Below are 13,076 nucleotides of genomic sequence, written 5' to 3'. Positions count from 1 at the left end.
TTTGAGACTCACTGTGATGAAACAGTTTTGGTGCTACTTTGTCTTCAGAAGTCGGGGATTTTTTATTGTCGCGATGTGGTAAGCCATTGATCAGCAACATCGGAATATCAGTGAAAGAACCAGAAAGTGACTGCTCAGGACTGCTCATGGAGTGTTCGGTTGGCATCTCCTGTCCCTGCTTTTCTGACCCATCTTGGTACTTCATCCTGCACCCATCGCTGAGAGGGAGGAATGACCCAAGACCATCTGCATCTTCGCTGGCCAAAGACAGAGTGCTGCGCAGAGAAAAAAAAAATAATGTTCTGATCAGTGTAGATCCGCGGAGCATGATGTGACTAGTAAGCTGATTTTGTTCTACTCATCGGGGGCTACCTGATGTACAGTATGCATTTTCTTAAAAGTAATAATGCTAATGATGGTTGGGTTTTTTGGGGGGTTTTTTTGTTTTTTTTTTATAAATAGACTGATCATCGGTGCCGATATTTGGAAATTTGACTTACAGTGATCCCTCGTTTTTCACGGTTAATGGGGACAAGAACCTGCCGCGATAAGTAAAAAATGTGAAGTAGCGACCCACCCCCCCACACACACACACACACACATTGTGTTCAATGTATTTATTCAGATTTAGCATTGGAAAGAGATACATATAATACGTTGTTGCTTTTTTTCCCCAAAGTATAATGAAAAAAATATAAAAATATTAAAAAGTATATATATACAGTATATATACATACATATACATACATATGGCGGAAAACAGACAAGACTGAAAAAACAGTTTCCGCTCTTGGACCCCTCTTTAAAATAAACCGCTGTATTTTAAACCAAAAGAACTGTTGTGTTTGATAGAACAATATAGGCTGCCATAGCAGACTCATGGCGCATTAAGCCCCCAAACTATTTTGAATTTGTCCCTCTTACCCTGGAAACCCCCGTTTACAGACGTGCCGCAACCGCTTTTGTTTCAACCCAGCCATAAAAAGAAGGGAAGTAATTATATTTATTATTCGAAATGTCAGTCACTTTTAGCTTAGAATCATGAATTGATGTCTGTTATGTCGTTTAAAAAAAAAGCGACTTTAGAAAATTTTTCACTTGCATATTTTGAACAAATTACGTCACAATGATAAAATTAGCGTCTGTAAAAAAGTCACGAGTATCTACTTCATAACTATTGCTTATTTGCATTTTTTTTGTTACTGTCACATTTTCTCCGATATCTTAGATGATAAATAATCGATCCAAACAAAGAAAAATTGAAAACATTTTTAAAAGAGTAAATATATGAAAAAGAAAATCCTCGATGTCAGCGATTTCTGCATCGCGACCCTAGTTATATTGCCATGTTTCACTCATAAAATCCCCCAAAAATCCAGCTGTGGTCACTCACAGCTGTGTCTTGACACTCAGTGATAGATGCTAAATGGAGTTTTTGCATCTAAACAAGGTAAGTACGCGATAATATCTGGTTAAAATTAAAGATGCACCGATACCGATACTAGTATCGGCAGGGGGCGCCGATCCGGCCCAAAATGGTGGTATCGGTATCGGCGAGTACCAACACAGACTGCGCCGATACCATTTACCGGTCCATTATTATAACATTTGACCGCAGCCTTTTTTTTTCTCCTGGTGCTCACTACACTTTGTGTAGTGTGATGACACGTGAACACCAAGCAGCTATCGCTATTGGCCTGCTCCAGACCAATGAGAACGGGCCAATAGCCACTCCTGACCAATGACAAGGCCGCTATGTCGGCGCCGCCAACATGGCGCCGGTCGGGGAATATTTCAAAATAGAAATCCCGTCAATTAAAATCAATGGCTGCATGCAAGATTTGCAGCCTGAAAGTTTCGAGATGTGGAGTAAATCGGCCAGTTTCAATACCTCGAACCTGATAAAACATTTGAAGACGAAACATGAACGAACACAACGAGTTTGAGCCTGCAAGAGCAGGACTGCTCTCCAGAGGAAGGACGACCGGAGCAACAATCTCTGCTCAGTTTACTTCGTCTACTTTACTTTTATTGTCTTTTACTGAAAGAAATGCCGCAGTAATTTGGGACCTGTTTCCAAAGTAGGGTTGCCACCTTTTAGAAAAAGGAGGCTAATAGAGAGACGGGATGCTGTGGTCAATTATTATTACTTATAATTGTTAGCGTCCGCAAATGCGGAAACAAGGTTGGACCTCGACGCGGACAACAAGCGGGGGATACGTACAAGGGTTTAATTGCAAACAAAAAATTACACGCGATCGCGGGATTGTAAAAATAACAAAAGGAGTCCGTGACAGCAGGTCGATGGAGCTCAATACTACAAACTCGAAGGTTAACTAGGACGATAGGCAGCGAGCCAAAAAGCCAAAATAAAAACACTCAAATACCTGCACAGGGTAGAGGTTACAAACAAGTGCAGCACACTAACAGAAAAAAACCCCAATGCAGGGGCGTAACAAGCAAATGTAGCGAGACTATAGTGCGAGATGTCAAATGGCGATCAGCAAAGCAAATCTTCTTGAGCCTTCTCTGAGCTCACCCGTGCTTAAATGCTGCGTTGATGAGCCCGCATTGGATTCAGGTGCGACGTCAGGAACGCCCCCACTAACAGCCCAGCAACAAAACACAATCTAACCAGCAGCAGAATGCGACAATAATTTCATGAAAGTTGCACTGTTTGGCCTTTGAGAGTTTTAAAAAAAAGTTTACTCAGTTCATTCAGAGTTTATTATTATGAACTTATTTTTACTTTCTTACTGTTGGGCTAGTATTATACTTTGTACTAGTCTTTTTCCTATTTTGCAAAGGTAAGCAACAGCCTGACAAAGACTTGATAGCAATGATTTCACATCCAATTATGTAGCTCTTTGGGGGACAATACATATATATATATATATATATATATATATATATATATATATATATATATATATATATATATATATATATATATATATATATATACATAAATATATATATATAAACGGGGTGGTATCGGTGTGGTATCGGTATGGTATCGGTATCGGCCGATACTGCACAGCCAGGTATCGGTATCGGGGCCAAAAAATGGTATCGGTGCAACACTAGTTAAAATCATGGCGTCTTTATTTATGCTCGCACGTGCTCTCACCTCCAGTTAGAGTTATGCTGTTTAATTTGTTTTTTTTTTTTTTTAAATGCCCTCCTGCTCAAAACTTTTCTTCCCCCAGGAAATTGAGATTTTAAGCTTTCCAATTATGTATCACACATGCATATAGGACAATTTTGAAATTTGGCCAAATTGGGGGTCTCAGAGAGGAACTTCAAGTCACCTGAATGTTTTCCGCCATATATATTTTAATAAATGTTTTTTAAGCAGTTCAATTGTAATAATTATGATAAGTTTTAAACATGTTACTGTCCCACCGAATTATTTTCAAACAAGAATAAAATAGTAGCAAAATTCTTGACTTGATAAAATGCTTCATTGAGTGAGTCCTTACACACAATGGGTTGCCACAGCAACTGTTTAACAAGTGAAACGATGATTGACGCATGCGACGCTTTGAAGTTCTTGTCTCTGGCAAGCTCAAACCCAAACATCTGTCAATCTTCGTTAACTTTAATAACCAACTCCAGTGCACTGCCTGACGATCAAAGAGTAGGGAAAGGGAGGGAGAGTGAGAATACGTGATCGGCTAGGGACAGCTCAGCTTTATTTATTTTATTTTATTTTATTTTATTTTATTTTATTTTATTTTATAAATGAAAAAAAAATCCGCGATGGACTGAAGGCGCCAAGTTTGAAGCGCGAAGTAGCGAGGGATCACTGTATATCGGTATCACCCTGTTTTTAATCCGATCGGCCGATATGAAAAAAATCAATTTGAAACTGGATTATTTTGGCTCAGAAACAGCCGCGCCTCTGTCTTCTGCCTGCAGTCTCCTGCCCTCGAATTCAACCCGTCATCTGATTGGTTAAATGGTCATTGTAAATGGAGTTACTCTTGTATTGCCCCTTTCCACCTTTTAAAGACCCTAAAAGCGCTTCACACTATATTCTCATCACCAGGAGCAACGTGGGGTTTAGTATCTTGCTCAAGGATACTTAGACGAGGTCATCAGGGCTTTCTTTTCTGTGGAAAAAACTCAGAGACCTAGTTATTTTACCTTTTATTCAACTTTATGCTGAGATGTTTCTGTGCCTAGGAAATTCAGGGACTTCTGGAGCTATTATTTTCTATCTGTGTGATTCCACAAACATGATTTTGGCATTTCAATGAAGTTCAGTGTTTGCATTATTCAATTTTTTACTCTTCCCTCTTACTCTTAATAATCGGTATCGGTCCTGAAAAACCCATTTCGGTCGATCACTAGTTAAATTACCAAAAATAGCCACTTGCTCTATAAAGGGTTAAAGGTCTTAAAGTGCGTATGACACAAGAAAGCATGTTTATTTCATATTACACGTGGTATTTTATGTTCCTGAATAAAATGGACCGCTTGGATCTGTCTGGAAGGGATCGATATACAGTGGGGCAAATAAGTATTTAGTCAAACCACTAATTGTGCAAGTTCTCCCACTTGAAAATATTAGAGAGGGCTGAAATTGTCAAAATGGGTAAACCTCAACTATGAGAGACAGAATGTGCAGAAAAAAAATAGAAAATCACATTGTTTGATTTTTAAAGAATTTATTTGCAAATCATAGTGGAAAATAAGTATTTGGTCAATACCAAAAGTTCATCTCAATGCTTTGTTATGTACCCTTTGTTGGCAATAACGGAGGCCAAACGTTTTCTGTAACTCTTCACAATCTTCTCACACACTGTTGCTGGTATTTTGGCCCATTCCTCCATGCAGATCTCCTCTAGAACAGTGACGTTTTGGGGCTGTCGTTGGGCAACACTGACTTTCAGCTCCCTCCACAGATTTTCTGTGGGGTTGAGATCTGGAGACTGGCTAGGCCACTCCAGGACCTTGAAATGCTTCTTATGAAGCCAATCTGTTGTTGCCCTGGCTGTGTGTATGGGATTATTGTCATGCTGAAAGACCCAGCCACATCTCATCTTCAATGCCCTTGCTGATGGAAGGAGATTTTCACTCAAAATCTCTCGTTACATGGCCCTATTTATTGTTTCCTTTACAAAGATCAGTCGTCCTGGTCCCTTTGCAGAAAAACAGCCCCAAAGCATGATGTTTCCACCCCCATGCTTCACAGTGGGTATGCTGTTCTTCGGATGTAATTCAGTATTCTTTCTCCTCCAAACACGAGAACCTGTGTTTCTAACAAAAAGTTCTATTTTGGTTTCATCTGACCATAACACATTCTCCCAGTCCTCTTCTGGATCATCCAAATGCTCTCTAGCGAACCGCAGACGGGCCTGGACGTGTACTTTCTTCAGCAGGGGGACACGTCTGGCAGTGTCTTGTATGTCTTCCATTTTTTAATAATTGCTCCCACAGTTGATTTCTTTACACCAAGCGTTTTACCTATTGCAGATTCAGTCTTCCCAGCCTGGTGCAGGGCTACAATTTTGTCTCTGGTGTCCGACAGCTCTTTGGTCTTGGTCATAGTGGAGTTTAGAGTGTGACTATATAATTATACCGATAATGACTTAAAACAGATGCCATTAATACAGGTAACGAGTGGAGCCTCGTTAGACCTCGTTAGAAGACAGGCAGAAATCTTGCTTGTTTATAGGTGACCAAATAATTATTTTCCACTCTAATTTGAGAATAAATTCTTTAAAAATCAAACAATGTGATTTTCTGGGTTTTTTTCCACAATCTGTCTCTCATGTTTGAGGTTTACCCATGTTGACAATTACAGGCCTCTCTAATCTTTTCAAGTAGGAGAACTTGCACAATTGGTGGTTGACTAAATACTTATTTGCCCCACTGTATATATATCCAACTTTTTGAATCCCGCGCTATGAAAATGAGTGACTTCCGGCCAGAGTCTGGGGTTAAGGAAGAAGGCAGATGTGACGTCATAGAATGAGATCATCTTCATTATACAGCCATACTACTGTATGGAGACGGACTGCGGATTCAGATGATTTTGTGGATTAATTTCTTTATTTTTCACATCATGCCAGCCCAATGCGTTGCAGGGTTTTGTCGCTACACCTGGGAGAGTGGTATGAGCCTTTTTGGGTTTCCAAAAGATCCCGTTTTCTGCGAAGAATGGGCAAAACAAGTCCGACAATCAAGGGACCATTGGACGGACAAGGAAGTGAGTAAGCTATGTGTTTTATATTATGCGAAATACTGGGATCATGGCACACATTTCAGTATGGAGGTGGCTTGTATTTTGTGGGTGACAATGCTTGCAGTCGGCCAGTGAAGAAGGACATGCTTGCATTCATCGGCCGGCGACCATGGCTTCAACTATTGGATAGTTGTCCACTGTAGTGACCACAATCTCTGAAAGGGTTAATAACTAATTTTCATTTTTAACCCTCCTCTTATTTCTTGGTTCAAATCGACCCATTTTAAGTTTCAATGCAGTATGTTTATTTCCTGTAAACCTGAACAGGATAAGCATGGCTGGCAACCAGCAGTCTAGGGTGTACCCTGCCTCCTGCCTGTTGTTAGCTGGGATGGCTCCAGCACCCCAACGACCCTCATGAGGACAAGCGGTTCAGAAGATAAATAAATAAATATCTCAATGACTGTAAACATCAAATGCACTTGTACAGTCAAAACACAGCTTTCAGCATGATGCAGTTCTGTTTGAAAGCAGTCATTAATTTGTACTCATCCTTCAGCGAGGAAGTGAATAAGTAAGTAAATTTTACCTCCCAAGGATGTAGCTGGTATCTGAACATGTTGATGTAGAGAGTAGCGAAGCAGCGCTGTTCCTATTTGGGTAAGATAAGCGTATGGAGCCTTGGGAACAGGATAGATCTTGTCTTATTGAGGGATTTGGTTTGGATGCATGTCCACATGGCAGCGGAGGCCGGGAAGAGGAGCCAGAGTCAGAAAAGACCAGTGTGCCTGAGGGGCTGAAACTTATGCTGCTTGGCCTGGGGATCGGAATACTTTGGGACGCAGTGGATGTGGAGCAGTATCCTTCTGGAAGAGAGCAGGGAAAATAATTCTGTCAAAACGGTTAAAGCAGGCAAAAATAAATGTGAAACTAACAAATTCTGAATGCTGACTTGTTATGTGCCTTGGTTTAGTATTGACTAAAAGGGCTTGGCTAGTGCACACATGCACAAACGTCTGGTGAAAATTCTTTGGTTTTTTATTGATGAAAAGGGATTGGCAAGTGCACCCATACACAAACGTCTGGTAAAAATTCTCATGCAGGCACTTGCCCTGCACAACACAGGCTAATCCTTTCAGTGGGATGTTTTAATGTGCGCAGTTCTGCTTCAGTTTCACAACATCTGAGTGTAGTTCCAACTTGTTTTTGTTCACCTCAGGTCTGTCTGCTTTTCTGTGTTGATGGGAACTATGGGTTCAGTTCATTCAATCAGTGAAATAAAACAGTGCGGTCAGAGAGAGAGCCACACCAATAACATCTGCAGCTATAGTTACGTGGCAATGACGTGCAGAATTATTTGTGACGGTTGCTGGGTACCTTAAGAACACACTAAGTTCACATTTTTAAATTTTACAGTAATTGTTTCTATTTTTATTTTATCACCATTTCACTGGAAATGAGGAGGATAGGTGTCCAATAATGTGGCTCTTAATCAGTAAATTAAAACTCTTTAAATGAGTTTATCACGAGTAGACGTCCAATCCATTTGAACTGGGAGGGTTTGAATGTTCATTCGCTGCCAGCCCTCCACTTCAAAATCTCTTTTGTGTTTTGTCATTGCAAGGAAAATAAATGAAGATACCAAAGCATTTGTAAATGCAATCATCTTCAGGGAGAAATTGAGCATTATCTGACTGAATTGCAGGGGTTCTAATATTTTTGGCCAGCACTGTAAATCACTTTTAGGTCACAACCCACCAGTTGAGAAAAACTGATTAATTGCATAACAGTTACAGTGATAATCCACATTTCTGTCCAGACAAACTAGAACAGCAGAGTGCAGGAAGAAGTGAAGGAGAGATGGAAGTTGATAAGCATGAGCAGAGGTGAATTGACTATCAAAAAGGGATGTCTCAATTTTTATTTTGAATACTGATGGCTGAGGGAAAAAAAACAACATCACGTTTATTACAGAAACATGTATTTTGGTTTGATATTATTGAGTTTAAAGCACTATTTCTGACTTTTTATGACAGATAAGCGCTAAAAAAAATTGTTTTGCTCGCCAACCAGTGCCCCGGTATTGTATTAGGTCTAGTGACGCCCCTGGATATGATGCAAAGACAAGTTTTTATTAAGTCGTAGATGAGATATATTGCTTTCACAAATGTTATGCTTTTGAATGACACCATACGCCTGATGAATAGGCAATAGTCCCCATTTAAGTCATAGGCTTGCAATTGTAGCTGTTTGTCAAATGTATGCTGTATTGCTTATGTTATGTTGTTATTGTTTAAGTGATTAGCTCCATCTAGTGGTGAAACTGAAAAGTGGAACAGGGTGGAGGCTGAGCTCAAGCTTCGTGTGGGGCTCATATTCAATGAAATTTTCATAATTTGCTGCAAGCCAACAAAACCTGGCAACGGCTCTAAAAAAATATGAGATAAAATGATCTATTTCCATTGTATGTAAAGTACTAAAGGCAAAGACATGAAGTGAAGGCAACTTTAAACCGCTATTAGGTTTCTTTTTTTGTGTATCAGTAGCCTGAGAGGTTGAGGGTGTGGTTCATCATCTGGGCAGCAGTCCCAGAACAACAGAATTAGTGCAATTAGCCTCTGACAAAAAGGGAAAACTAAAGGGTGGGTACATTTTCAAATAGCTAAAAATGGAAAAATTGGTAAGCCTGATGATTTGACCAATATCTGTTGGCCATGAGCCTTTTTTTTTATCTCACTGTTTTATTTTGAATGCCATGTACATGTGACTATTTCTTGAGTGTTACTTTACCCTTTGCTTTATCGCTCTGATCAAGATTTAATTGTGCGTCATGTGTGTGTACCTCCTGCTGGACTGATGCACGGATGGTTTTTGTTGACTTGAATTGGTTCAAAGGTTGGATCCAGTTCCAGCATGAGCTGGTTGAGGTTTTCCAGGGAAATGTTAAAATCCACTTCATCATGGCGACTGTTGGGCTCACTAGCTTGCGAGCAGTGAGTGACTACCTCCTGATCCGGGTCCAGGTGTATAGTTTGACCGACTCTCAGAACATGAGTGGGTATCATATGGGACATGCCTCCAGCGATAGGCATCATGTTAGAAGGAGTGCTCTCAATCTTTTGGCCAAACCAAAGACAAAGATACAAAAGACAGAGATTAGTTACACTTACATGCATGAATGCATGTATTCCATTAGCATCATTCATCTGTTCTATGTACCATAAAAGCTGTTTAAAGACAGTCATTTTCAATTAACATTTTAAAGTTCTCTTGAATGACATTGAAAGAATGAAAATGTATTATTTACACTGGGACTGAAAAGTGTGAGCTATTTGGAATTGTTTGACACTGCATAAATTTGTCGTCTAATAATAATTGTCATGAATTAAAAAAAAAACAGTTATGAATAAATAAATAAACGGTTGTATTCGTTCATGTTTAAATTCAACATTCACATGACAGTATATTTCAATTTATTCAATTTGAACATACAGTGATCCCTCACTACTTCGCGCTTCAATTCGGATTTGAGTGGACTTACTTAATGAAGCATTTAATAAAGACAACATTTTTTATACTTTATTCTTGTTTAAAAATCCTTTGGTGGGACAGTAACATTTTTAAAACTATTGATTATTACATTTCAAGTGCTTAAAAACTATTTATTAAAATATATACACACATGAAAGTTTTCTTCCATCGTTTTGTCTAGGTATTGGCCAGCACTAGGGTGCCGCCTGGGTTTTTCCACTGTTTGTTGCGGCAAATATAAACGGTATGATTTCGAAGGTCGAGGCACTTCTGCTCGAGATGTCCCGGTGTAAGGTCTTGGCTAACAAGCGTTTTTATTATCCTTCCTTTATAAATGTATATATCATAGTTGATTATTGTTTTCTTTTTGTTCCTGAATTGTGTGTCGTCATCTCATGTTCGTTAAGAGAATAAAAGAACCTGTAAAAAGAAAAAAATTGACTTTTTTTCCTTCACAATGCAGAGAGAAAAAAGTAAGTGAAGCTGTGGATTTTCCACATTTAAATCTTTCATGTAATTACAGATCAGACAAAAGTCATGAACGATGATTTTTGTGGTGGTCTGTCTATCTACCTATGGTCTATCTGGTACAAATAGCTATTTAGAGATCATGCCACGGTGTCACAAGTGGGTTTGTCGTACTTTGACTAAGCCATCCTGTCACTTAAGAACACGTACTGTTACTCGTTATTCTGATGCAATTTTGTTGTTCATTTGTGTCTATGTTTTGGATCATTGTCCTTTTGAAACAGAGCGCTTCTACTTTCGGTAAAAAATATATTGAGGTACTTGTGATTTTTTTTTTTTTTTTCATTGATGAAGGCAAGCTATCAAGGCCCTAAATTGGCGAAGCAAACCCAGGGGCGGAACAATGCTTTGATCCCGAAAACATGACGACAACGGTCGAACCTCCATGTTAAAAAAAAATTGCCTGGCTGCCACACACACATCTCCAAGAAGAAAACAATCTGCTAACGTCAGATTTGCATACAAAAGTGTTAACAACAAGCCTAATAAAGTGCTTGTGTTGCGTCATCAGTTTCCACCAATATTTATGATTTATTTATTTCACGGAGTTCTCCCAGCATGTGAATCTGAGTCTGACGAGACAGTCGACTCGTGTCGATGTGCTCAGGTGCGCAGCGAACCACCCTGCCTAGGCTCCAGTTGTCTGTTCAATTGGCTGACATACTGACATGTGATCAGTAGGGATAGTTAGCTCTGATTGGTTCAAATGCACATGGTTTCTGGGACAACAACAAAGAAACTAAATAAAGAACAAGCTTGTTGAATTAATGTGATAAAAAGTGCAATGCAAAGGCAAAACTGATCAGATCTTTAAAAGAAAGGAAAGAGTTGAAAAGGTTTATTTTATATATATATATATATATATATATATATATATATATATATATATATTTTTTTTTTTTTTTTTTTTTTTTTTTTTTTTGCTCTGATGAGGTTCAGAACATCTTCCATGTTGACAGAAACAGAAAAGCCAATTTTTTAAAAATCGAAAGCTTTGTGTGGTTCTTAAACATAATTTTAAAAAAAATTTTTAAATCAACATTTTTTTAAAAATTAATTTGTATGTTCTCTAATTTGGATCATAAATGATATATCAAGCATTACATGCAGTTTTCGTGGTAAAACAAATATAACTAAAGTGAGACTGAACACAATAAGGTTTTAAAAAAAAAAAAAAAATTACGGCTCTAGAAATGCTTGTCTCAAAAGTGATTTATTTGGCAATATAATTACTATGCACTTTGGACTTATTTTTGTTCATTGACCTCTGTTAGGCTACTTATTTATTTCCTTATAATATAAAACAGTCAGTGTTTGCGCTATCTCTAAAAATATATTTTCTTTTTTTTTTTTTTTTTAACAATAATATATAAGTCAATGTTTATATTATCTTCAGTTTTAATGTAGATCCTGTATATTCTTAAGTAGTTAAAATTGAGGTTTTGTATTTAGATGTGAGGAAATGAGGGAAAATAAAAATGGGGAGATGGAGGTTGGGGTTACTGCATGGTGTTTTTCTTAACTGATATTTTGCACATCATCGAAAAAATACCATTTTGAATGAAAATCAGTTTCTCATGTATGTCATCTCACAGTAAGTGTACTGCCGTATCCTAATGCATGAGCTAAACCTGTTGTGTTTTATTGTGTGTTATAAGTATAACTGCCAAAGCAGTTTTCTTTGCAGTTTCTGGTTTTAGGAGGTTTGACCCCAGACTTAAAACGCAAACAAACACACACAAAAACTGGCTCTGTCGCAACCTTTATGTCAGGGAGTTCCGGCAAGCAGTTCTAGCCACTTTCACCCCTGTGGATTCCTCAGTGTTATTCTCCTCTGAAGCCCCTTCTTAATGTACTGTATAGTCATCAACAGAAATGTTGCCACATTTCAGTGAACTCTCAGAGGTTTTCCCGCTCACATGATGACCACACAGGCAAGCAAAACTTTCTCAATTTATAGACAATTTGTCTAACCTGAAAGGTTCTGCTGTAGTATGAGTACAGGCATGCGTTGCCACAAGGCACAATTGAGTAAGAATGAGTAAATAGGGAGCTTATCAGTGTGAATATACACGAAGAGGAAAGGTGTGTAATACTATATGGAATCATCAGCCTAACTCATGATATTTCTCGCTCACCATTTCAAGGAGTGCCTCTTAGTGAGTCACTGGGCATACACTGCTAGTTGCCATGACCACACAGTGTTTTTCCACAAAATGTTTGCATGACCAGGTCATAACGGAGTAAATCCCTTGTATACCTTGCCTTTTAAAAAGAACATAATCCGCACTGTATGACAACTCATATGAACAGCTCAAACCTCACTTTATAATCATAAAAAGAACAAGTGGCATACAAAACGATAAAATTATTCAAATTCACATACATTCAGGAATCATTATTGATCCCTGCCCCCCATGTAATCTTAAGCGATAAACTAAGTTATCAATTTCAAAAAATATTTTAGTACTGACAATCAAAACCTAATGTGAGCTTACCTTATTTTTTTCCTCGTGACGCTAAAGCAGAAAACTTGTATTTTGTCCAAGGTGGTTTACTTGGCTCTACATGTGCTTCATGCTTTTATTGTAAAATCCCAACCCTTTTCCATGAAAGCCTATCAGCAACTCTAAATTACCACCCTGTAGCTATAAAGAAATGATGTCATTCTAGGGGTGTGAATGTCTACACTTGCATGAATAACAGACAATAGAGTATAGCTTAAAATGTGACAGTTGCTGTACTAATATACTGCTAATTGTTTTTTTTTTTTGTTTTTTATGTGTGTATCTTTATGTCTTGCTATTTAATGTTTTTTTTTTCA

General features: G+C 38.3%; 1 protein-coding gene across 1 annotated transcript in view; it reads right to left on the bottom strand.

Moving 5' to 3' along the window:
• Nucleotides 1–12,796, bottom strand: part of LOC130921021 (tensin-4-like) — a 29,267-nt gene extending 16,471 nt beyond the window's left edge. Inside the window, exons 1-4 of the mRNA XM_057844628.1 lie at nt 12,751–12,796; nt 9,036–9,309; nt 6,783–7,059; nt 13–275 (exon numbers count right to left, since the gene is read on the bottom strand). Of these exons, the coding sequence (XP_057700611.1) occupies nt 13–275; nt 6,783–7,059; nt 9,036–9,288 (793 nt within the window). The 5' untranslated portion in view covers nt 9,289–9,309; nt 12,751–12,796. The remainder of the gene's footprint in view (nt 1–12; nt 276–6,782; nt 7,060–9,035; nt 9,310–12,750) is intronic.
• Between the last annotated feature and the right edge of the window lie 280 nt (nt 12,797–13,076).

The sequence above is a fragment of the Corythoichthys intestinalis genome, chromosome 8 (genome assembly GCF_030265065.1).
Source record: "Corythoichthys intestinalis isolate RoL2023-P3 chromosome 8, ASM3026506v1, whole genome shotgun sequence".
In the NCBI taxonomy this organism is placed as follows: Eukaryota; Metazoa; Chordata; class Actinopteri; order Syngnathiformes; family Syngnathidae; genus Corythoichthys; species Corythoichthys intestinalis.
The sequence above is the reverse complement of the archived record's forward strand: the minus strand, read 5'-3'. Positions and strand labels throughout refer to the sequence as shown.